Source organism: Primulina eburnea, chromosome 1, assembly GCF_022965805.1.
Source record: "Primulina eburnea isolate SZY01 chromosome 1, ASM2296580v1, whole genome shotgun sequence".
NCBI lineage: Eukaryota > Viridiplantae > Streptophyta > Magnoliopsida > Lamiales > Gesneriaceae > Primulina > Primulina eburnea.
In genome coordinates, this window is record NC_133101.1 from 53002843 (window position 1) to 53029941 (window position 27099).

General features: G+C 36.4%; 2 protein-coding genes across 3 annotated transcripts; one reads left to right on the top strand and one right to left on the bottom strand.

The window, feature by feature from the left end:
* Positions 1-9728: 9728 nt before the first annotated feature.
* Positions 9729-14703, top strand: LOC140831011 (WD repeat-containing protein WDS homolog). 2 transcript variants are annotated; one of them, XR_012117759.1, is made up of 6 exons: positions 9729-9884; positions 10067-10835; positions 11438-11539; positions 13455-13857; positions 13946-14090; positions 14212-14703. XR_012117759.1 is itself a non-coding variant. In XM_073194681.1 (5 exons), exons 2-5 carry the CDS (start codon positions 10188-10190, stop codon positions 14371-14373), a joined length of 1548 nt encoding a protein of 515 aa, XP_073050782.1. In that variant the 5' UTR covers positions 9729-9884; positions 10067-10187; the 3' UTR covers positions 14374-14699. The 2 variants fall into 2 exon arrangements, 1 of the variants encoding a protein (XP_073050782.1); XM_073194681.1 differs by having other exon boundaries at positions 13455-14090; positions 14212-14699.
* Positions 14704-15033: 330 nt separating this feature from the next.
* Positions 15034-25587, bottom strand: LOC140831007 (uncharacterized). Its single transcript, XM_073194667.1, has 8 exons — positions 24814-25587; positions 19026-19238; positions 18735-18935; positions 16673-16780; positions 16370-16507; positions 15974-16225; positions 15559-15879; positions 15034-15483 (listed from the first exon to the last, which is right to left on the bottom strand). Exons 1-8 carry the CDS (start codon positions 25489-25491, stop codon positions 15319-15321), a joined length of 2076 nt encoding a protein of 691 aa, XP_073050768.1. The 5' UTR covers positions 25492-25587; the 3' UTR covers positions 15034-15318.
* Between the last annotated feature and the right edge of the window lie 1512 nt (positions 25588-27099).

The window sequence follows — 27099 nt, forward strand, 5'->3', positions numbered from 1 at the left end:
CATAAACTCATGACTGGTATATGACCAAAAAGATCCATATGTAGCGGTTTTAAGCATCAGAAAGATTATTTACAACCTTTTTTTTTTTAAATGAAGATCTTACTTGCTTACCAAACTGGCATGCTGAGCAAATTTTATCTTTTGAAAAATGTATTTTGGGCAAACCAGTTACAATATCATGGTTACTAAGATAGGCAATAGATTTCAAGTTTAGGTGGTTCAATCTCTTATATCACAACCAGTTTTTAGAAGATTTGGAAGCTATAAAACAAACTGATGCGTAAGGTTGAGCAGTCCAACTGAATTTTTAGGTATTCCCACAAAGATTGCCAATTAGGATGACCTCATCAGTTGAGTCTCTAACTGAACAAGTGTGTCTATCGAACTAAACTGAGAATTTATTGTCGCATAACTGACTGATGGTAATCAAGTTATACTTCAAATTCTCAACTAGTAAAACATCTTTAATAGTAAAGTTTCCATGGATAAGCTTACCATTACAGTTTTACCTTTGGAGTTGTCTCCAAAACTGATGTTTGGACTAGTGTATTTGATCAGTTGGGATAGCACACTTGCATCCCCTATCATATGACGCGAGCATCCACTGTCCATATATCAAGTTGATTCTTTGTTTGCACCAGTCACCTGCAATCACACACAATATATAATATTGGTACCCACATCTATTTGAGTCCTAAACTGATTAGTCCTTTTAGAACCCAGACTTGGACCAGTCTAACTGACTTTCCAGTTGCTGTGTTCCAAACAGTTTTTCTCTACTTGTGTGTGCTTGATGTGTAGTGTGCAGATGAAGCAATATGAGTTTTAGCCTTGTTTAACTAGATGTTCAGTCGATATCTTTATGAAATGGCTTGCTGTTATAGTAATTGGAGTAGCCATTTGAATAGTTCATGTATTTATTGTTGAACCTTTTTGGTAACTGACTTTGTGGGTCAATTGAAAATTTTGGGCTATACCCAATATCATACCTTCTAGCCTTGTTCTTATTTTCAATAGACAGTACAACTGGTTTACTTGGCTTAGGTTGTTCTTGTACCACAACTGATTTTACAAAATGAATCTATTTCCCTTTGTTTATGTTCAGTTTTGGTTGAGCATCACTGGTGGAAGTTTCGTTTTGGTTGTTGAAACCTAAACTAGTTTTATCAATAACTGATTTTTGCTTATCTTGTGTTTCAGCTAATGCAACAGATGATTTATTCCATGCTTTAATAAGCTCAATTTGTTTTGAATTCTCAACCAACAACTGTTGAATCATTGATTGATTCTTGCTTCTTTCAGCATTGAGTTAGCAATCTCCCGTTTAAGACTAAATAATCAAATGATTCATCAGTTTCAGTTTTATCGTCTTCGGGATCAGTTTTCTTTGCTCTGTCCTTCTCAAAAGATAAGGCAAGCTTGTGATACTCATTAACCATGTCATGAAGTGTAGAAATGAGTTCATCTCATGTGAAATCAGTTGAACTAAAGTCGAATACATGTTGACTGGTTGACTCCAGTTCTATGTCATCAGCCATCAGACACTTGACCTCTTCATCATCATCACTTGATCAGTTCAAGCTCTCAGGTTCTGAGTCATCACTATCAGATTCTGCCCATTTGGACTTGCTTTCCTCAGCTAGAAACACTTCATGCTTTTTTCTGTAAGTTTTGTTGTCATCCTTGGATCTTCTCTTGTCCTCATAAGGTATCTTTCCCTTTTCAGTTGAGCCTCGACTATCCTTCTTTGGCTTGGGACAGTCAACAGAATAGTTTTGTTATAGTTGTAGCAAGCATTAAGTTCCTCTCTGGAGTGATTTTTCTGATATTGTCTTTGAAAATCCTTGATTTCTTTTCATAAATCTTCCAAATATTTTGACAAACAATGACATTGCGTCATTGCTTAACTGATCAACAAATCTTTCAACTGAACCAATTGGTTCCAGTTTGACAGCAGTTAGGGCAGTTGTAGGAGCTAGTGTAGAAGGTTTCCTTTCTCTGGTTTGCAACTCAAACTCGTATGCTTTTAAATCTGCAAATAAATCAAGAAGTTTGACCTTGTTCAGGTCTTTTGATTCTCGCATTGCCATGGTCTTGACGTCCCATTCTTTGAGAAGATCTCTGACTACTTTAAGTGCTACTCTTTATTTCAATGCAACTTTCCAAATGCATTCAGTTTATTGATTATTTCACTGATTCTTTCATCATAGTCGTGCATGGATTCTCTAATATTCATCTTGATGTTTTAAAATTTTTGAACCGCAACAGATAGCTTATTCTCTTTTGTTTTCTCATTGCCTTCGCATAGCTGAATCAATTTCTCCCAGATTTCTTTAGCAATTTTTCACATATTTATCTTGCTGAAAGTGACTTTATCCAGCATTTTGTATAGAATGTCGTTAACCACGTTGTCCAAGTTGGCTTTTCTCTTGTCTTCAGCTGTCCACTCATCTCTAGGCTTTTCAATACCGTTTGGTGCACCATCAGTTATAGCAATAGCAGTATTAGCTTTCAATATTTTCATGGGTCCATATGTAATAACGTACCACATGTCATCGTCTTATGCAACTAGATGAGCCTGCATTCTGATTTTTCAATCATCAAAATCCTCTCTGAAGAATATTGGAATTTTGTTGAATGAAGACATGGTAATCAGTTTGTATAGAGATATTTAGAAACAAGATTCAACTGCTCTGATACCACTTGATAGGATTGATTAGGGGGTGAAAGATTGATATTACAGATGTTCGAAGATTTCAATCACTCCTACGTCACCCCTTCTATCTCGAAGATAGGATATTCACTAACAGACTTTGAACAATACAAACAGTTTTACAGACCCACTTCAGTCTTGGACTTAAAATGCCAAATTGAAACTCTTAGTTACAAACTTGTTTACAGTACTCAATAGAACTGAAATAATTTAGCACATCTGATCTCTTCAAAATCAAGTATTACAGTTTGTGCTTGAAAGCTCGAAGTATAACCTGAAAGCCATGAATGTATACAATAAGCGTGAGCTTTGAAATCCATAGAATATGAATAGAAATCTTGCAAAGATTTCACCAGAGTAACAACTCAGTTAATAGAATAATTTTCGATGTTTTTTTCAGCTGTTCTTCTCTATTTTTTATAGGCTTTGCTTCTAATGGTAACAATGAATGTGATTTGAATCTTTAATATCCGTTGTTTTCCATGTCACCGTTCATCTGACAGTCGTACACTGTAGCATTTCTAACATGCGGCGTTCCTGCTGTTCTTTGTACAATCTGTTGGCGGTTGAGCTACGTCCTTTTCACTGATGATGTATACAGCTGAAAGATCAGCTGATAGGCTATAGCTGATAAGCTCACAACTGTTTGTAGTAACTGATCAGTTTCCAACTGATCAGTCAGTTGTCTGTGTAGTTCAGTTGCCTTCGATTGTCTTCGCATTAATCTTCAGTTGTAGGCAACCGATCATTTGCGTATATTAGATCACTTACTGTCAGTCTTCTTGATCAGTTAGTTCAATCGATCAATCGATTTAATGATTAGTTTGTCAAACTTCCGAAATTCAGTTTCCAACTAAAACTAATAAAAATAGTTTCACAACCTACTTTTCGTCAATACATCACATAGAATGGGTGGCAAAGATCAAGAAATATTGATTTCAGATGCGTAATTGACCGGTAACCAAAATTTAATGTGAATATAAGCAGACTCGTAAAGATCACATAACCAAAACTGAAGCAAACACAAGGGAGGCATAAGATGAGAAGTTAGTAATCAATTTCCTATTCTAAAAATTTCGAAGAGTTCACAGTGAAATCAACAAGACAACAAGGATTTTTCTTCACATAAACCAAAGAATAGCAGAATCTGAAGCAAAAAATCCATGCACATAATCTGATTAAATTCAAAGCCATCTTAAGACTCAAAGCCAACTTATCTTAAACACACTGAAGATTCTGATTTTCCACCAAAATAAAAGCCACATACAAATCTTTTGACTGCAATTCAATTCTTTCTTTTGGAACTATATTATGCTTCGGGAACCTTTCTTTCAAGTATCAGTTCGTCATCCTCATCCTTCCATCCAATAACTTTAATTTTGTATCTTCCTTCCTCATTTTTTAACTTATTCAAAAAATCTATGTTGAATTTCAGCAAGTTAAAGTAGACATTTATGGAAGTTTATCACATGCCAATCTTCTTTTTTCATTGATTTAGGAAGATATACAAATTACATCATCCTTGAATTGATCATTTGAGTACGAAAATTGGTAATCCTTTGAGTATTGACTTGAGGATGCTTCTGATCCACCAACCTATATCGTGAATATCTTCCATGTTGAGATCCAATCTTCGATCTATGCTGATTCTCTTGACCTTTGAAGAATGATCATTTGATGTCTTGTTGATTTCTTATATTTGAGGCAAAGAATCCTATACCATAACCAACGACCCCTGGTCTTCCCAGCTTTGTTTCCCCAAAATATTCTTGGCTCCTTAGTTTTATGGTTGATGATCCTCGATGACATTATTGATTCTTTGGCCTTTCGGCCATGGATCCCATACTATCCCTTATATTATCTCATATTTCAAGTGAATTCCCCCACTAAAATTATAATTATCTTTGCTTGAACTTCTTCTGTATCTATCTTTTATTTCAAACATCTTATCTCTGGGACCCCCAACAATCTTTTATGGATTTCTTGAGGGAATTTTTCATTTCCCACTTTGAATACGAGTCTTTTATCCCAAATATAATATCATTGGGAATCCAATATCTTTTCATCATTTTCTTCATATTTCTCTCATATTTTTTATGGTTAACCAAGGATAATGTTTTCCAAGGCACCATCGGATTGTTGGTTAGATATTCTTCCATCATTCACTGCCTTAGAAAACAAACTTACTCCAAGGCACTGGTTCACCAGCCTTTTGGCCATGGATCTCCCATGATAACTTGTATCCTCACAACTTCCAGTTGTCTTCCCCCTAAAATAATGATGATCTTTCATCTCGAAACATTGCTCTTTTATGTACTTGGCTTCAAAAATCATATTACGGGGTATCCAACACTTCTTTATGACTTCCTGGAGACGATTCATGTTCTTCACCTTTAGGCACACATGTTTTACATCAAATATAACTTCTTTGAGAATCCAATACTTTGTAAAAGAAGCTCGAGGAATCCATATTTCGTTTCTTGAAATATAACCATATGGATCTCCATGTTCCCAACAATTTCTTTGTGCAATCCATTGATATAATGAACTCCTACATAATATTCATCATCTGATCTCCAACTTTACTCTGCAAAAGCTACGTGAGACATACATTTTTCATCTTGTGAAAAACAATTATATTAATATGAAAAATCAGAAATCATGCATCATGCTTTCCAAGTATCCATTAAGTACATTCGTTCAATCGGTTTATAAAACTATTGGACTTTGCAGCACCCTTTCGTCATTCTCATTGTTTCCTCGCTTCCTTTGCAGCAGGGTCCCACCGAGCGTGCCAATTTTTTTGTCAAGAAAATTTTTGGGCCAAATTTTAAATAATATAAATTCTACGCTCAAGCGACATGTATCTCGATTTTCTTGTTAGTTCTAACTCCATCGGTAAGCCACAAACTAATAAATTAATTGAGAAATTTGACCGAAATTGCAGATGAGCCTAGTATTAATTAGGTTTGATCACCGATCTCCACCGCTCAACTCAAAATTGATTGAGGATTTTTGTTTCTTATGTCATTAGATATGTTTTCATACCAAAATTTTGCTGAAAGATCGCGACTTGGTTTTCTGTGTGATTCTGGCCGTCTTCTCAGGCAAGTTCGCCCCCTATTGCCGATGAGCCTAGTATTAGGTTTGATCTCCAGCCTTTGTTTAACGAGTTCGAATACTGCCGAGGGTAAAAATCTAATCTTTCTATTTAATTCAATTTTGGTCCAAGTATTACATTAATATTTATTAATTATTGGGTTATTGTTGTAGGTTCCAGAATTGTGCGAGTTGAAGGTATAATCTGGCGATGTAGAATTTGTCGTTGAAGTAATAATGCAATAATCTAATAAAAGTATCATAATTTGTCGCAATAATTTTAATTTATAAAATAATGGAATTCAAATATTGTGAATTTTTTTAGATAAAATTCAAAGTTTGAGAAATTAAGAAAGTTAGTCACTTGAATATTAGTTTAGCATCATTTAAAGTCAGAAAGAATATTTTACGACAAATTAAAATAGAAATGATTGATTTTAGGCATTTTAGTCGAATATTGAAATTTTAGGAATTTAAAGTGCCGAAATAGTTAAAATTGAAAATTTAGTTGAATTTATATGGTTAATGAGTTTTATGTGATTATAATATCATTTGAATTAATATTCACGTGATTTATCTGAGTTGACATTTCCAAGATTTTTTGAGCATTTAAATTACTGATAACTTAATTTAGGTACGTAGAGATCAATTATTTTTCACGATGTCTGACAAAGACATGTGATGATCAGGTGTTTGATTTATTTGTTATTTGTTGATTTATGTGATATTATATGTTGACTCGCATATTATTAGTTAGTAATTGATGTGCAAAATAAAATAAAATATTTTTTAATTTGTTCACAAACATTTTTATTTTAGTTAGACACATCAATACCAGTGAATATATCATATTGAGCATGTATGTTATTGATATCCAATTATATTTTAGTTGAGATCCGTTATAATATGATGTGATATTGTGTCATGAAAATGTTTGGCTGCCTTGATTCGGTCCGGCTTAGGTAGTTGCTGGCTTTGAGGATAGCTCCACTGAGTCGTGGATCAACTCGAGCATATTATGTATAATTGTTGATACCGATCATTTGACTCCTGATATCTTGTTATCTTACACCTATTCACGCATTGCATTTATGCATGACATCATGCATTTCTATATCATATATTGTGGTTTTTTGACGTCTTGTGATGGGGTTTTTGACCCTCGAGAGGGAGCTGTCGTGTCTTTTGTGTGTGGACATGACATGTGGTATACGTGGTTCAACATCAGGTGCTCGAGATGAAGCATCAGGAAGCATCAGAGCTCCTTGAGAGTGAGCTTAGTTGTATTTAGATACTGGGTAATGTTGTCATCTTCCAGATACTATATGTATATATGTGGAGGATTGTATTATGTTATCATCGAGTTTTGTCGGCTCTATGATATTTTCGGTTTGTATATGTTATTACTGTATCTGACGGTCACATGTTTATGTTGTGTTCATTGATGATATATGTTATTTATTTTAAGTATTTGATTTTGTTGGTATTCCTTATCTGTAGAAAGGTCATGTCGAAATTTTTATAGATCCAAAAACAAATTTTTAACTCATTTCTCCGTTGTTTACTGATTAATCGTGATTATATCTATACTTCTATACTATTTATTAAATAAGAGACCTCTAGAGTAACTACCTTTTGGTGTCATGGTCTGTTTTACTAATTATATGTATATTAATAAAGTGCTAAAAAATTAATGGAACTCACATGTAGTTTAGTGGATAAAATCTTTTCTTAGCCACGAGGTTACATAGTTTAGTGGATAAAATCTTTTCTTAGCCACGAGGTTGCATGTTCAATTCTTACTTGGGTATTTTTTATTCCTTTTATTTATTTATTTATTTTTTTAGTTCATATATCAAAATTACAATGTAGGAACTCATTATTTTTTATAAATATATTTTGATCTTCATTTAAATATAAACCAAATAAATTATAAAAAAATATTGTTCAAGCACGCAACACGTGCATAGATGTACTAGTGTTCATAAATCTTGAGTAGGATAAAAGGTCCTTACACATGACTTGGGCCAATTATACTTTTACGCTGATAATTATATAGAGTAATTTTCAAAAGTCTAAAATTTATGTCTCAAAATATTTTAAATTATTCATCTGATATATTTTCATTGATGAACAAGAATATTTGTCATACAATTTATTTAATAATTAAATATTTATTCACACATGAAATACAAACTATGGGGCGTATTCAATTCAGAGTTTTGATGACTTTTAATGACTTTTTTAAATGATAGACTTTTATGGATTTGATAAATTTTTATTGACTTTTATAGAATCTCACCGATTTATAAACAGATTTATGTGGATTTCTGTAGACTTTTTTACAAGATTTTTATAGACTTTTGTAGATTTTTTTTTTTATAGAATTTTATAAATTTTGTACTTAACTATAACATGTGATTTTTTTATTAATTTCTTTGAACCAATAATTAATTGACATATATAACATATTCAATTTGAAATTATTTTTAATATTTATATTAATAAATAAATTTAATTATTTAAAAGTTAAATCGTTTAATCCTTACATGTATATATATGTGGGTTTATATGCATGTTTGTAAATTTTTTAAAATACATCAATTGATTAACATGTAATCTTATTTTTAAATTGATAATATAAATGTAAAAATAATATTATTTATTATTGTGTGAATATAATTTTGTATAAAAATATCATAGCTTACATATTAATTAAAAATACGAAGATGAATTTAAAAAATCATTGTTGTTACGAAACTATTCAATTATTAAGAATTAAACAACATTTTTTTGATCATCTTTTATTATTATTGAATATTACATTAATTTGTATAAATCATAAATTAAAAATCACAAAATCAATTCTATAATTCAAAATTTCCTCGTGTTATTAAAATAAAAAATTATTAAATGAACAATCAGTCAAAAAATGAAAAATTTGAAAAAAAAGATGAAAATATATATAGAGATACACTTCGAAAATTTGAGAGAGTAATATAAATAGATGAGAGGAGAGAAGATATTAAGATATGTGATGTGAAGCGACATAGAGAGAGTTAGAAGTTTTAAAAATCCATTCAAATCTTTGGGGTGAACCAAATACAATTTTTTACAATTTGTAGTTGTACCTTAGGCTTTAATGTTTGTATGTCAATGAATTCCATGGAGTTATTAAAAGTCCATGGAAAATTTGAATACCTGTAGACTTTTATAGAGTTTATAAAAGTCAATGTTGAATACCACTTGACTTTTTAAAACTCCATGAAAGTCTATTTTGAATACCACAAGACTTCTATAGAGTATGCAAAAGTCTTGATTGAATACCTCTAGATTTTTAAAATCTACAAAAGTCATTAAAAGTCAATAAATTTCCCACGTTGAATACACCCCCTAAGAATCACATAAAACGTTACTAAATCTAAGAAAATTCAAACTAGATTAATAAAGTTTACTACACGGTTTTTTTTTATATTTATTTAACCGGGTTAGATCGATTTGATATGATTTATTCATACTAATTTTTTCGGTTTTTTCTCATTTTAAAACCAATGCAAACTTTGATTTATTGCAAAATTAGCCTAAACCATGTCATTTAGTTTGATTTAACAGTTTGATTGGATTTCTAAGAGTAGCCTCTTGTGAGACGATATCACGAATCTTTATCTGTGAGACGAATCAACCCTACCGATACTCACAATAGAAAGTAATACTTTTAACATAAAAAATAATATTTTTTCATGGATGACCCAAATAAGAAATCCGTCTCACAAAACACGACCCATAAGACCATCTCACACGAATTTTTTCCGATCTTTAAATATCCTTGCTACAAATTACATTGTCATAATCCAAAAATATTAAAATTACGTTGTGGAAAAAAAAAACAATTTAAGTTCCATTTGGAAAAAAAAAATTCAAGTTCAGAACTTCGAACTCGTTTTTTTAACGATTTCAGATTTGGTGACGTCAGACTCCCTTCTCTCTAAATTTTCTCTCCCTGCGAGTTCCCATCGAACCCTAAATTCTCATTCGCCTGGAAGATACACTATCATAATCATCGCGAAATTAGGTGAATTTTTTAACGCCATTTTCAGCTTTTTTATGTACTTTTTTTTTTCAAATGTTATTTATTATTACCTGTTCTGGTTATTCTATTTTCCCATGTCTCTGCAACTCCTAATTTTGTATATCTACCTCTTATTGATCTATGTTAGTAATTGTGATTAATCTGTTGAAGAAAATCTTTTGCAGACATATCCACTGTATTTTAATTGCTATGAAGGGCTGAGACTGGTCAGAAATTACTTAAAGGTGGCAGGTTTATAGTGCAGTTGGCTGGATTATTATTGGAGTTGCTGGATGTTTTTGGATAATGGAGAATACTGGAATCATGATCGGCCCAAAGGGGATAATTAAGAAGAATGAGTTTGTAAGAATTATAGCTCAATGCTTATATTCGTTGGGCTACAAAAAAACTGCTGCTTGTTTGGAGCTTGAATCTTGTATTTCATGCAAATCCCCTGAACTTGAATTAATCGAATCATACGTTCTAAATGGGGACTGGGATGGTTGCCTTGAGAGTCTTGCTAAAATTGATGGGTTGACTGATGAAACAAAAGCTTCAGCCATGTTTTTTGTTCTTGAGCAACGTTTATTGGAGAGTTTAAAGGGTGGAGATATTTCTTCTGCTTTGGATGTACTGTGGAAACAGATACCATTATTGAAACTTGGCAAAGAAAAGGTTCACAAGCTTTCCTATGAACTGCTCTCATTGAATGAGTTCGGTTTGGGTTGCATTGACTGTGATGTAGTTCATGAGTTGCGAAAAAGTTTACTTGCACAGCTGGAGAGTGTGCTACCCCAACCTATTACATTACCCGAGAGAAGACTGGAGCATTTGATTGAAATGGCCATATGTGCACAGATTGATGGTTGTATATACCACAGTTCCTCTAACATGACATCGTTGTATAGAGATCACTGTTGTGTTCGAGATCAGTTTCCAACAGAGACCATCCAGGTCAATTAGCAGGCTTTCAGCTTTCATCTGTTTTTTCCGTCATGGATAGGAAACACTAACTTGTTATGATGATAATGTGCCTACGAATTTTGATTTCTATAGTTTTTTCAGTGTCTATGTAGCCACTGAACTATGATGATATCTCCTCTCTATCTTGTCCTTGTGCACAATAACAGTAATGGCCGGATTCTTATCAAGTATATAACCAAAAAATCCATTTTAAATTTGAACCCAACTAATACTTAGGTTCTGTGAGATCCTTATCTCTGCATTTCAACAATCAAATTATTTGAAGTTTCAACTGTACTTTACATGTAAAAAATCATTCTTTTGTCCCAATTTATTGCGCTGAGTAAGTGCATTTGTTCAGATATATAAAATGCCAATGGTTTGATTCATATCAACTTTGAAGCATGAGTTGGGAAAGGAAATTTCAACTATTATTCATCACTTTATTTTTCAGCGTTATATGTTGTTTGCATACATGAGACCTGAGGGCAAACATATAAGAAATATGTTATTCATATTTGTAGTGGTTTTGAGTTTATTTTTCTGCCTTCAAATTGTTGAACATCCGCGCACAATGTGTTATCTCGATGCAGATACTGACTGATCATCAGAATGAAGTTTGGTTTGTCCAATTTTCCAACAATGGGGAATTCTTGGCCTCATCATCAAGTGACTGCACAGCCATCATTTGGAAGGTAAAATTCTTTTTTCAACTTCACAATATGTTTAGTTTGAATGTTTCTTTGTACCGAGTATAACTATGACAATGCAAAATTTTTGAATGTAATATATGGATCCTATCTTTGTGAATCTACGAAGATTTTGCCTCAAAGCCGTTTATTTATTTTGGAACTAGGTTCATCATCATCATCATCATCACAGCACATTCCCTCTAGTTTCAGGGTCGATTTCATGGATATTTGTTTTCCAAACTAAGCGAGTTTCCCACATGCCGTCTCTTAAACCAAGATCTAAGGTATCCTCTTTAGCCCCCTTTATCCAAGTTTTCAATGGCCTATCGCCCTATCCCTCCTACTCCTTCCATTAACCTGACAATCTAAGATATGTCGGATTGAGGTCGTGTTTGGTCTCTTCTTCACATGACCGAACCATGTTAGTTGTTTCTCCCTAATCTTATCCTATATGGGATTACACTTAATAGCTCATAATCCTTTCATTCCTATTTATATCTTTGTGCATTTTGCTATACATCCCTTTTAACATACGCATGTCTGCTACCGCAATCTTATGCATATATAGTTATGTAATGGTCTAACACTCCAAGACATAAAGCATAGCTGGTCAATTGATAGTCTTATAATATTTTCCTTTCAATATCTCAGACATCCTTCTACTGCATAGGACTCCTGATGTCATCTTTCATTTCATCCACCTTGCTTTAATCCTATGGTCTATATTCTCTTTAATGTTCTCGTTCTTTTGGATAATAGATCTTAAGTAGCAAAAAGCTTCACAATCTGATATTTCTTGACCTCAAATTATAATTGAGCTATTCATTCTTCTAGATTCACTACCAAAATTAAAAGCTAAATATTCCGTTTTTGAGCGATTAATTCTATAACCTTTACTCAAGAAAATCTATGCATTCATATGTGCATTAGTATGTGGCCAAGAAGAAGTAAGCTCGTTATCCATTATGTTAATTGAGGGTTTGATTATTGTAATAGCTGTGATTCGTGCTGTTTGCTTTCTATCATTATAGTATCCTTTATATACCACAAAGATTAACGCTCAGAAACATGGAATACCTCTTATCTTGGTGTGAGCAACTTTGACAATGTGTGCTTCCTATTCCAGAGAGTATTAGGATGAAATGCAAGGACGTGCCTCTTCTCCGTGTCTTAAGATAATTTTTCTCCTCATCTGGTCCTGCGCCCCAAAAGTTTTTAAAGTTATTTAATAGTCCCCACCAACTAGCCACTGGTTTTTGCTTAGAAAAAACAACCAGACTGGTGATAATGTCAGTTTTTTTTTTTCATATTTAATTATATGTTCTCTGATTCTGGGAGTTTGGGGAACTGACTGTTACTCCATCTTGCACACTTCTTTCCCTTGTTCAGGAAGTTAAACCTTGTAATGCATGCTTCCTGGTGAAGTTGGACACTTAATCCCTTAATTGCATGAGTGACTCCAACTACCAAATCAGGTGAGGCTGGCATACATGTTTAGTTCAGTAGCTCCTGAAATATTAATGGATGTAGAAGCATGTTTTAATAGCTATTCCAGTCCATGTTTGATTTTAGAAATGTCTTCTTCGAGAGGATTACCGTGCTTATTCCCCCAAAAGATATGTTGTATTATGCAACAGGCACGAATCCAGTTTAAGCGAAACTGCAAACCTGTAAATGTCGCTAGAGATTTGAGATCGGCGAACTTGATTGAATTTTTTTAACTGATTTACCTGCCTGCTGTTAATCTCTTGCAATTAATTTTTCTGACAAATATATGCTGCATTTGGATCCTTCTAAAACCTAATTTATTTGTTCAGGGTTTTAACTAATCGAGTTTCAAATTTTATAATCAGTTAATTTATTTTTCTGGTTCAGAGAGTTCGATGTTCCATAATTCCCTTAAATAAATTTTTTCCAGGTGCAGGATGATAACAAAGTAACCCTAAAACACACTTTACGGAGCCATCAAAACCCTGTTTCTTTTGTAGCCTGGAGTCCAGATGACACCATGCTGCTCACTTGTGGAAACATGGAAGTCCTTAAACTCTGGGATGTGGAAACAGGCACTTGCAAGCACACTTTTGGTGATGATGGTTTCATTGTCAGTTCTTGTGCTTGGTTTCCTGATTCTAAGCGTTTCGTTTGTGGAAGCTCGGATCCTAAGAAAGGCATTTACATGTGGGACTGTAATGGTAATGAGATTAAGGCGTGGAGAGGGATTCGTATGCCAAAAGTTTTGGATCTTGCCGTGACACCAGATGGAGAAAATCTCATCAGCATTTTTTCAGACAAGGAGATAAGGATATTAAATGTGGCAACAGGTGCCGAGCATGTCATTTCTGAGCAGCACTCTATTACCTCCCTTTCTGTATCAGGAGATAGTAAATTCCTAATTGTCAACCTTAACAGCCAAGAGATTCATATGTGGGACGTAGCTGGGAAATGGTTGAAACCATTGCAATACAATGGCCACAGGCAACAGAAATACGTGATACGATCCTGCTTTGGCGGGTTGAATGGCACGTTTATTGCCAGTGGTAGCGAAGATTCTAAGGTATCTCTCATCTTTACATAATACCTTAATTAATCGAGACTCTATGGGCCTGATCTATTTTTTTGATCAGAATTCTGTCACTGTCTGGTGATGAGAACCTTGATTTGTTGTTTAATATCAGGTCTACATATGGAATCGTAGAAATTCTAATCCAATCGAAGTATTATCTGGGCACTTGATGACTGTAAATTGCATAAGCTGGAACCCTAGACGGCCCCAAGTTTTGGCTTCTGCTAGTGATGATCACACGGTACGTATATGGGGACCAAGTTGTTCAAAGTAGATGAACATATGGTAGCTATAGATATCTGAATAACAGAGGACAGCCGCTTGCATCTACAGCTTTCCCTTGTACATATCAAGCTTGCTTGTGTTCCTTTCTAAATTTTGGCGTGCACATCGGTGGCTTGTTTTCCTCTTCTGCTTATTTTGGATTTTTTACTTAATTAAATTTATAGAAGTTATTGTTCAAAGCTCGATAGTGCCTGGTTCTTTTTTAATATTGTTAATGGAATATCATATTATGATAATGAATTCCATTGTTTTCCAGGAGTAGTAAGAGGATGTGTACTCACGAATTTTAATGAATGGAAATTACTCAGTGAAAAATGTTTATTTAAAAAGCTTTAAAGATTATTTTTTAAAAGTAAATATTCGAGCATATGAATGCTCTTGTTAGTGTATTTATGCTAATACTCGGGGACATATTTAATGACCAACGATTGACTGAGCTATTAATTTTGAATGATTGTTAGAGACGGTGTAATCGGTGTGAAAACTTATTTGAAAAAAAAATATAAACCAAACATATATTGATAAATATTTATTTTATATGCATTTTTAAAATAATGTTTTAGAAAGTGAATAGGTCACTCTTTAATAATTTTAAAAACAAATTTCATTGTTTGTCTTCTACTGGAATTGGGAAACATGCAATAATATATCAAGGCATGGCTCCTTGGTGAAGGTTGTGCGCAGCAATAGGCTATATGAATGCACACATGCGTCACAGAGTTTGCTGTGTAGAGATGCAAATGATGGAAATAGGATCGGATGACATGAATAGCATCTAGACAGCAACAACCTCTTCTACAAGAGTTCTAGAAGCAATTGAAGCAACGTCTTGCCCAAGTCAACAGAACGGATGGGCGTTTCCATACAAGACTAGAATCATGTAAACATTGGCCTTGCACATCTCTGTGGCTAGACCTTTAAAGATACAAGCCATTTATTTCTCATCATCCGAATCTGACTTGGCAAAGACTGTTTCAGGCTGCGTCTGTGCGTATGCTGGGGCAATAAATTTTGGATCTTTTGCAGCAACATCAGCATACTTTAGGATAGCTTCTCTGGGATCTTCTTCCATCCATGTTTCCTTTATCAGGCCACCTTGCTGAAAAAGAAATAATTTTCCAAGTTATTTAAAACGGGCTTTGAGTGTTGAAGAACAGGGTAAGAAGAATTTTACCTTTAAAAGGTATTGGGTGAGCAAACTTCCTTTGGTAGATCCGACTCTTCCTCCATGACCTGGCCCTGTTATGGGTAGTTCGGGTTTGTGAGACTTAAGTGGGTCCTTCAACATCTTTTCACGCTGTCGTTTACGGCTAGGGTTATCTCTGAACAATGGCAGCGCATGAGGATTATGAATAACAGGCTCGGCATGAAAGTCGTCAACAGAATGCTTCCTTGGAGCACGTGCAACACATACAAGTGCTCCTCTCTCACTTATGTTTGGATCGTATAGTATATGAGTTCCTCCCTCGTGCTTGTGGCCAGCTGTGGCCAATATCTACAAAGTTGTGAGCAAAATGTCTACACTGAGTACTACTAGATGGAGTGAGTCTCGGACAACTGTAAGTGACTTAAGGGCCAAGTGAAGCTACCTGGTTCAATCTTGGATGCCAAGCACATTGAACAACACTAAATGTAGGTGATATTCCAACTCTGCCAGCAAGTTCCAATTTTCTTCTGTCATAGAAACATAGCAGGCCCCCTGTTGTGCTACCTTTTTCAACTGATGTGCCAGTCAACACAAGTTGTTCGTCAGGGCTGAATGCTATATTTGTCTGAGCATAATGATTTGGAAGACCATCAAACACCTGAAGGGCCTCCTTCATTTTACGCAAATCCCAGACCTAGTACATCATGACAAGTGTGAACATTTAAGTAGCATAATCAGGTGAAATGGCGGCCAAGCCACAATTGAGATAGCTTCTTCCTGATCCCTAGCTATAAGTGAAGAACAATGGAAAGGTTTTAAAAATAAATAGCAGAAACACCTTGAGGGAACCATCAAAGCTTCTCGACAACAAAATCAAATCATCACTGGAAAACTTAAGCCCAGTGATGTCATCCGTGTGGCCACTTCCAACGTAGATATCGGGCCTACTTCCCCACCCAGCTTTAATATTCCATATCTGTAAGATGTTGATAAAACAAAATACATTTGAAAGGCGAATAATATAAACCTAAAGGCTTCATATTTGATAAATCATAGCTTTTAAAATGAAAATAAACTACCATCTGTCAATTGTAATCTAACGTTGCGACCACAGGAGAAAAAGGAAGACAGTTCAAAGTACCTGTATAGAACCATCTCCTACACCACCTGCAAGTATTTTTCCTTCACGATTCCAGGTACAGGTGGTAACAGGAACTCGCCCAGGCCTAGAAAGTTTGGGCTTCATAACCTATTAAGAGTATTGAGATAATCAGCTTAAATGGACCACAGAAGTCCAAATCTTACTCAACAACGTTTAAATAATGAATAAAATGAATAAAAGATGACACCCAATTAAAATAGTAACCATATGTAAAAGGTATCAAACAATTAGTGACCAATATTCAGTTGCCATGTTCTCCTTTAAAAGCGACGCCATCCAATCTTATAAAACGGTTGTACGTGAGGATACATAAGATGAGATTTATGTATATCGGAGACTATGGTAAGGACTACGAGGGATTTTCTATGGGATGGAGATTCACATTGTCATATGCTCGCGTGAGATCTAGTCTGTAAACAGAAAGAAAGAGGGGGTTTGGTTATTGGAAAGATATGTATAAGGAATAAGGTCTTTCTCGGGAAATTATGGTTGATGTGCTCAGTCGAGGAGGAACCGTCATGGAAGAAGATTATTTCGAGCAACGGGTTATAGGATAATGGTTGGACGCAGGTTTAGCAAGATTTGGTACATTTAGAAGCCCCTTGGAGTTTATTTCGAAAACTTATCCGGCTTTTCACCCGTTTGTGAGGACAGTGGCTGGAGGGAACGATAAGGTCAGGTATTGGGAGAATAGGTGGATGGGAAATTCTTCTTTCAAGGATCTTTATCCTATTCTATTTCAGTTACCATCAGTTTATAATAAGCCAATTTCTCATTTTATCTAATTGGATGGTTCTTCCTCCTCTTCTATATTTCGAGTCTTGCATCAGTGGAGGGATCCAAGGGACGAAGAAGTGAATGAGTTGAGCTCTTTGGTAGGATCTTTAGAGAGGGTCAGATTGGTTGAGGGGTTGATGATATTAAAATTTGGAACGGTGATCCTTCAGACACCTTCATTTGGAAAGCTCCGATCCCACCAAAAGTTCAAGCCTTCTTGTGGACTGCGGTGATGGGTAAGCTGTCAAATTGTGAGATGATGCAAAAGAGGTGACCTTCGTGTGCTCTGTGTCCGAATTGGTGCATGTTGTGCCTGAAAAAGTTAAAGAATCAGGATCTTCTGCTTAGCTAATTCTTTGTTCTTTCTCGAGCTGTCTTTGGTTTAGAGCTTTGGAAGAGATGAATTTGGTTTGGGTAGCTCCAAGATCTTTGCACGAGCTATTTGCTGCGGATCTTGGACGCGAACATTGCAGGAGGGGTAGAGTTTTTTGGACAATATTAGTTTATTGTATTTGTTGATCAGTATGGTTGGAGCGAAATAAACGGATTTTTGATAGTTTAGAAGAGTTAGTTGAAGAGTGTTGGGACAAGATTAAAATTCAAATTTATTGAGGAATTAGAGATATATAAGTTGTTGATTTGAGCAGGACTTTTGTCTTCTCTCTTTGTTTCTATGTGGATCATTTATCCTTACTATTTACTTCTAATTAATAAACATAATATAGTTTCTTATATATATAAAAAAAGATTCATGGTTACACCAACAAAGTGTCCAATCATGTGGAATTAGTACCACTACAGCTACATGCGAAAAAACGCAAAAAATATCATCTCTTTCCCACCTTTTCATGTTGAATGATAAAATTCAACTTATATTCAGCCTTTCTTCTCCATCTTTTCCAATCTAACCCTCCATCCATAAGAGCCAGGGTATCAGTGAGAGAAATTCTGGATAGTTGGTACATAAAACCATGTTTGATACTTCACTACTAGTGTTACCTAAAAAAACAATGGTAAAACTTCACTAGCTGGATATGACATATTGTTGTATCTTCAGACGACAAACCTAATATTTAAATATAACTGTATTGGTCGGCACTTGGCACCAAATATTTCTATGCTGGATTGCATGTTTAATTCCATAGGATGTTTGTCAGCATATCCTATTCAAGCCAGGGACAACTCATCGATTTTCCTAGCACGGATCTATACTATTAATAAAGCATGTTCTTGTATAAAGAGCACCAAGAAAATAGAAAATGACCTGCTTTTGACTTTTGAAGTCATTTACATCCCATATTCTTATGGAACCATCTTCAGATGATGTTAAAATCGTCTCCTTTGTCTTAGGGTGCCATTCTCCGCAAGTCAATCCAGATATGTGGCCTTTAGTATTCTTAAGGTCCCTTATATACATGTCACCCTTGACAAACTCACCCAAAGTAAGTCCATCACGGTCATAAATCTGAAATACATCATTAAAAGATTATCAGTCAGTCCTTAAAACACTTGCCCAGACGAATAAATAGAACTCGAATTGCAGTCGTAGAAGCACCTTGGCCTGAGCTGAGCCAGTCACACACAAAAATCGATCTGATGTAGGACTCCAACTCAAACCACGAATTTGGTGACCTTCAAATGGTTCAAGCTGTCTGAATGACTGCAGCCGAGCATTCATTCCTTGAAAATCATACATTCGTACCGTATAGTCATAGCTTCCGGATAGTACTCTAGATCCAGAGTGATCCACAGCAAGAGCTGAAACTACCTGCAAATGTATTTTAGCAATAAGTCACAAAACCCCAAACTACTTATATAAAAGAATATGCATGCGGATAGTTAGCAAAAATAAAAGAGACGGTGAAGGAAAGAAAAGCTCAGTATAATTATATTCCAATCTCCCCATTTACAATGACTCAATACAAAAGAATTTATACTTACAATCATTAAGGATAAAAAGGTAAAATAAGAATATAGTTTGTTATATTGTTACAACAGCAAGAAGAAGAATCCAGTGCCTTCTAGATGGTGAGTATGTGATCTACTGCATATGTAACACGTAGCTTATTGTGCACTTGAGTTTGATGACTTCACTTAACATCCCCCCGCAAGGTCAGCATCGATTTTTCCATAATGCTGAGCTTGGATTGAAACCTTTGAAAGTTTGGAGAAGATAACGGTTTTGTGAAGCATCTGCAATTTGATCAGAGGAGGGAACAAATTGAACATCGAGTTTCTTAGCCAGAACTTTCTCTCGAACAAAAAAGAGATCTAACTCAAAGTGCTTAGATTTAGAATGTAAGACAGGATTGGCACTCAACGAGATTGTACTGATATTGTCACACCATAGTATAGGTGAAGTACGGCTGTTAACATGAAGTTCGGTGAGCAGAGACTGAAGCCAAAGTAATTCTGAAGTTGCATTAGCGAGACTACGATATTCTGCTTCAGTACTCGATCGAGAAACAACAGGTTGTTTCTTGGAACACCAAGTGATGGGGGAGTTTCCTAAAAACTAGCAGAATCCAGAGGTGGAACGTCTGTCATCTGGATCATTGGCCCAATCCGCATCACAAAAGCCATGGAGAGAAAGCCGAGAAGCAGCTGTAAGATGAATCCCATGGTTTGAGGTTCCATTGAGATATCGAAGAATTCGTTTAACAGCCTTCCAGTGAGAGAGACAAGGACTTTGCATGAACTGACAAGCTTTATTCACACTATATGCAATATCTGGTCTTGTGATGGTGAGATACTGGAGGGCACCCACGGTGCTACGATACAAGGTTGCATCAGAGAAACATTCTGTATCTTTAGATGAAAGCTTTAACCCAGAAACCATAGGAGTGCGTAGTGGATTTGCTTTGTCCATATTTGTTCGTTTCAGCAGATCATGTATGTATTTGGATTGAGATAGGAATAAACCAGTTGGAGAGGACCTTGATACTTCAATACCGAGAAAGAATGAGAGATTGCCCAAATGTTTCAAGGAGAACTTCGAATGTAGTTGATGGATGAGGTCCTTGACTTGAGCAGCATTATTACCTGTGATAATTATGTCATCGACATAAACCAAGATATAGATAATCAAATGCTTATCATGTTTAACAAATAGAGAAGCATCAGCCTTGGATTGATGGAAGCCGAGATGTATAAGAGCAAATTTCAGCTTATCAAACCAAGCACGGGGTGCTTGTTTGAGCCCGTAGATTGCTTTGTATAGTTGACACACAAGTTGTTTGCCATGGCATTGTTGTTCGAATCCAGGGGGCTGCTGCATAAAGATAAGCTCGTTAAGAGTACCATTAAGGAAAGCATTGTTGACGTCAAGTTGTTGAATAAACCAGCCATAAGAGAGAGCAATGGTAAGAACAACTCGAATTGTGGTAGGCTTTATAACTGGACTGAATGTCTCGGTGTAATCCAGCCCTGCAGTTTGAGAATACCCTTTTGCAACAAGACGAGCTTTGTACCGAGCCACAGTCCCATCTGGATGTGTTTTGATTTTGAAAACCCACTTGCAGCCAATGATTGGTGTATCAGTTGGTGCTGGAACTAGAACCCAAGTCTTATTTTGGATCAGGGCAGTATATTCAGCCTTCATAGCATCACACCAAGCTGGATGTGCTAGGGCATCATGAGCAGTGGCTGGTTCATGAATGGTCGCAAGTTGAGAAGCAAACACCCTTGGTTTGTAAGTACCTGCTTTGGATCGAGTGACCATAGAGTGAACATTCGTAGGGGGTGGAACAAGCTGCTCATCAGTGGAAGGGATAGAAATATTGGAAGTGTTGCTGGGAGGCACAAGAGTTGGAGAGGGTGAGTGGGACAGTGGTTGGGATGAAGAAGGGACATGAAGGATTGGGAGGAAAAAATTAGAGGACTTTGGGGATGCATGTTGTGAAGTTTCAGAATGAGTATTGGATAAAGGAAATGAACACTCATCAAACTTTACATGCCGAGAAACGTAAATACGACCATCGTGACTTAAGCATTTATACCCTTTGTGTTTGTTGCTGTAGCCAAGAAAAACACATGGTTTAGATCTAAACTCAAGTTTATGTGTATTGTAAACCCGAAGATAGGGAAAGCATAAGCACCCAAAGACACGAAGAAGAGAATAATTGGGATCAAGGTTAGATAATTTTTTGAGGGGAGCAGTACCTTGAATGGCAGAGTTAGGGAGACGATTAATGAGAAAAACGGCAGTGGAAAAGGCATCGTCCCAAAATTTTATTGGCATGTGAGCGTGAGCTAGTAGAGAAAGGCCAACGTCAACGATATGTCGATGCTTCCTTTCTACCACACCATTTTGTTGTGACGTGTGTGGACAAGAGAGACGATGATGAATGCCATATTTTTGAAAGAAAGGAGTCAGTGGTCGATACTCTGCACCCCAGTCAGTTTGAAGAATTTTTATTTTGGTATCATGTTGTAGTTCGACATGCGTCTTAAATTGATGAAAAATCTGAAACACCTCAGATTTTGCTTTGAGAAAATATATCCAGGTGTATCGACTGTAGGCATCCACAAAACTGAGATAATATTTGAAACCATTAGTTGAAATGGTGTGGGCAGGGCCCCATATATCAGAATATATTAACTGAAGTGGTTTATCATAATATGTTAAGGAGGAAGGAAATGGGAGACGGTGACTCTTGCCCAGTTCACAAGATGAGCAGAAACTAACATTATCATTCTTGGAAAAAGAGATATTACAACCAGATAAAACATGTTTTACAGTGGAAATCATAGGATGGCCTAATCTATAATGCCACTGGTTGAGTGTTGAAGATGCTACGGCAGTTAAGTTGTGACACTGGTTCACTTGATTGAAGGGAGAAACAGCTGGGAGAGTTTGAGTATGCAAGCATGTGGCAGAGTGTGTAGATGAAGGTGCTGGTTTGCCCAAGGAAAATTTATACAGACCTTCATGTAAGGTTCCTTTGAGGAGGGTGTTTCCCGTCGCTAGGTCCTTCACAACACAAAAAGATGGATGAAACTCAAAATAGACATGATTGTCTTGAGCAAACTTGCTAACGCTAAGCAAATTTTTAGAAATATGAGGGACTCGAAGAAGATGATTTAGAGATAACGTGCAGTTCGAATCATGAGATAAAAAAGATGAAGAGCCAATATGAGTGATCGGCAAACCTGTTCCATTCCCCATAAGAACATTAACTCCACCGGTATATTCAGTTCCAAGAGTGAGATTAGCAAGATCATTAGTAACATGATGAGAAGCGCCGGAATCTGGGAACCACCAGTCATCATTTAAGCTCTCTGAATTTGCCACAGCTACTGCAGCAGATGGAGGTGCTTCAGGCCGATTCCGATAATTGTTTGAGGAGTGATTGCCTGGAGTTCGTTGGTGTGAAACGAATTCCTTGTCAAAGCGATAATAGCATTTCTCTGCAATGTGGCCAGAGTACCCACAAATCTGGCAAATAGGACGATTGTTGGTGTTTGACCAACTTCGTCGACCACCCCTAGCAAATCGGCCACGATCTCTGCCACGGGATGAAGAGCTCGGAGATGACGATGATGGATAACTTTTGACTGAAGAAAAAGTGGAGATGTTGGCTGTAGGTATAGTGCCGTCCACATTGACAGTATATGATTCGATGCGGCCTTCGTGTGACAGAAGTAGAGCACCAACTTCCGAAGGCGAAATTGATTCAATTCGAGAGGTCACATGGACAACAACCGAGTCGTACTCCATTCCAACCATAGTTGTCAAGGGCGCAAGGCGCACCGAGGCTCACAAGGGCTCTGGAGCCTGAGGCGCAAGGCGCGAGGCGAGGCGCGCGCCTTATCGAAGCAAGGCGCACGTTTTTAATTTTTTTAAAAAATACATTTATCTTAGAATAATATATTAATATTAAAATATAAAATAATTAAGTCACAATGTCACACAAAACAACAAATAATTAATAAGTTCATAATAATAAGTAACACGCTGTCACGTTGTTGGCTTCTGTAATTCTGTTGCAGTCTGCACAGCTCTTGTCGCCTTCTGTTATTTAATTTGTTAACTGGGCTGCTAGGGTTTGGAGTTGTGTTGGGCCTTTTACATTTTAAGTTAATATTAAAAAAACAGAGAAGTTGCATTTTCTGTTATTTAATTTGTTAACTGGGCTGCTAGGGTTTGGGGTTGGGTTGGGCCTTTTACATTTTACATTTTGAAAATGCAACTTCTCTGTTACTGAATTAAAAAAAAAAACACAATCTCAGGCGCGCCTAAGGCGCGCCCGAGAGCCCTTCCAAGGCGAGCCCAGGCGCGCGCCTGAGCTCGCCTTTGTAAATTGTTGTGCCTGGGATTGCCCGAGGCGCAACGCCCGCGCCTGGTGGCGCCTCTCGCCTCAAGGCGAGAGGCGCTCGCCTTTGACAACTATGATTCCAACGCCACCCAGAATATAGAGGACTTGATCATCATCGGATATATAATGCCCACAAGCAGCAAGAGAATCAACATAGCTCTTCATTTTACCCAGATAATCCTTCATGCTGAGACCACCTTTCTTGAGTGTCTGCAGTTGAAGGCGGTACTGCATCATTCTCGCCTTTGAGCGATTAGCAAATAAAGTGGAAACGCGGATCTAAATTTGAGCAGACGTGGAACACCCAATCATCTGACTTTGAATTCCTTCGGTCATGGAGGCCAGGAGGAACGAAAAAAGGAGTTGATCTTGCCTAGACCAAGCGATGTATAGAGGATTAGGTATATCAGTACCATTTTCATCGGGTATGGAGCTGGGTGGGATGATTGACCGAGGATCAATATAGATGTCAAGACCCAAGCCTCGAATTCCAGCCAATACTTGAAGCTGCCAGAGAAGAAAATTCTCATCGGTAAGTTTGGTTGTGTTGATTTGGTTGGAGGGATTTAGGATCATGAGGTTGGGGCTGAGATTGGACATTGTGGGTGAGCTTGATTCTCCAGGAGATCTGGCTTCCGCCATACGAGCTCTGATACCAAGTTAGCAAAAATAAAAGAGACGGTGAAGGAAAGAAAAGCTCAGTATAATTATATTCCAATCTCCCCATTTACAATGACTCAATACAAAAGAATTTATACTTACAATCATTAAGGATAAAAAGGTAAAATAAGAATATAGTTTGTTATATTGTTACAACAGCAAGAAGAAGAATCCAGTGCCTTCTAGATGGTGAGTATGTGATCTACTGCATATTTAACACATAGCTTATTGTGCACTTGAGTTTGATGACTTCACTTAACACGGATTAAGTGTGATATCTCGTAGCAATCATAAATCAGTCAAATTTCATGCTTGGGGAAAAATTCCATAAGAACGCCAAACGACAAATTAAACATATAACATTACCTTGGTATGACCCTTCAACACAATCTCGTTGCTCATGGGAACCCGGAACACATCATCCATGTCTTCTTCATCCACATCATCATCTGAATCCGACTCTATCTGCCCTGAAGGTGGCGGCCTAGGCGGCCCAACCATCGGCTCATCATCATCATCATCATCATCATCATCAGCCGCATCACCATCCTGTGGTGGCCTCGGTGGGCCAATTTCCACACCATCATCGTCGTCACCATCTTCCACAGAAACACCAGGCGGTGGCCTGGGTGGTCCAATCTCTGTCCCATCATCCGCATAACTTCCCTGAGGTGGATTATGATGGCCCATCACGGATCCAGATTCATCCACTACTGGCCGTGGTGGCCCTATCAGTCTACCCTGATTTCTACCCCCATCCAAATTTCCCCCAATCTTAACTTTAGGGTTAGGCTTTCTAACGGACTCTAGCCAGGCTTTAGAGGAGCTCGACAGAGAAGGGAAAACATTGTTTTTGCCATCAGAATTCGACGTAGATGGTTTCATCCCGAGTTCGGAGTTGGCAGCGTCGGATGCAGCTGAGACGGTGCTCCGGCGGGTGGCGTTATGAATGACTTCGAGTGGGGTTTGTGATTTAGATTGTTTACCGAAAGACAACGGGAACTGAGCTCGAATTCCATCGTATATCTCCGCGTCATCTTCCATTTCCCACGCCTATCAATCACATAGATTTCATGAACGGCGAATTTTTGTGCAGAGTCACCTCTCCCTCCTTCCTTTCGAAGCCGAATACTGCTGGCAGATTTGATTCAAAACAGATTTATAGGCTTTGATCCATGGATCAGCCCACGCAATATAAGGGACAGATAATACAGGGCCGGCCCAACGTACAGCCCATGCAATCACTTTTCCAGATAATATATACATTAGATTTCATCTTGTACATCCAATACACCGACGTTGCCCGGCGATTGCCACGTAGTGACCTCACTGATCTCGTCATATAAAAACTACACACACACACACACATATATATATATATGTAATAATTTAAATTAAGATGGTGGTGGGCAGAGTTTTCAAATAAGTTGGTAAATGTAACGTGTGTGGGAACATATATACAATAAATCAGAAACAATCATCATAATAAAATATTTATGACGCAAAATTTCAACATTCAAATAATAATACGGATGAAAAATAACATAATTATGTAAATAAATGGCTCATTGTAATTATAAACGTGAATGACAAAAAAAAAAAAAAAAACAGCCTTCCTAGAATTCAATGCAACATATTAACACCAGTTTCACATCATTTCGATCAATTTTAATTATGATAAATAAAAGTATATTATATCAAATGCATATTTAAACTCGAGCATCTTATTCTATTTAAATGTCTTAATATTTTTATTTTTAGGGTTGGCAGACCTCTAAATGTAGAAAACCATTCTATAAAATCTCCAATAAAAAAGTCAATCACCAAACATCAATTAACATTTATTAATCTCATTAACCTTAAGAGTATGTCTCTTGTGAAACGATATTACAAATCTTTATCTGTTAGGACGCGTCAATCCTTATAAAAAGTAATAATTTTTCATGGATGACCCAAATAAGAGATTCGTCTCATAAAATAAGACCTGTGAGACCGTCTCACACAAATTTTTGCTTTTAAAAAAAATATAACGAAACATATATATTTGTGACGAGGGTTGGCATACCTCTACTTATAGAAGATCATTCTCTCAAAATCTCTTATCAGAAAAATCAATCACCAAACATCGATTAACATTTATTAAGATCATTAACAAATATATATATTTGTGACAAGGGTTGGCAGACCTCTACCAGTAAAAGACCATTCTAAAAAATCTCCAACAGAAAAAATCAATCACCGAACATCAATTAACGTTATTAACCTTTTTTTTTTTTGCAAAAACTTATGTGAGACGGTCTCACGGGTTGTATTTGTGAGACATATATCTTATTTGAGTCATCCATGAAAAAATATTACTTTTTATGGTAAGAGTATTACTTTTTATTGTGAATATAGGTATGGTTGACCTGTTTCACAAATTATGATCCGTGAGACGGTCTCACATGAGACCTACTCTTTTTTTTTTTGAAAAAATATAATCCAACATATATTTTTGTGGCGAGTGTACCCGGAAACGTGGATCACGTAAAAATGAGATACCCTCAACGATACTAATAGTCATTCAATATGGACGTATCATTTTTGACCAAATAGCAGACAAAATTAAAAATATGTGCTCGCACAATTGGCATTGGTCACATTTACATTTCA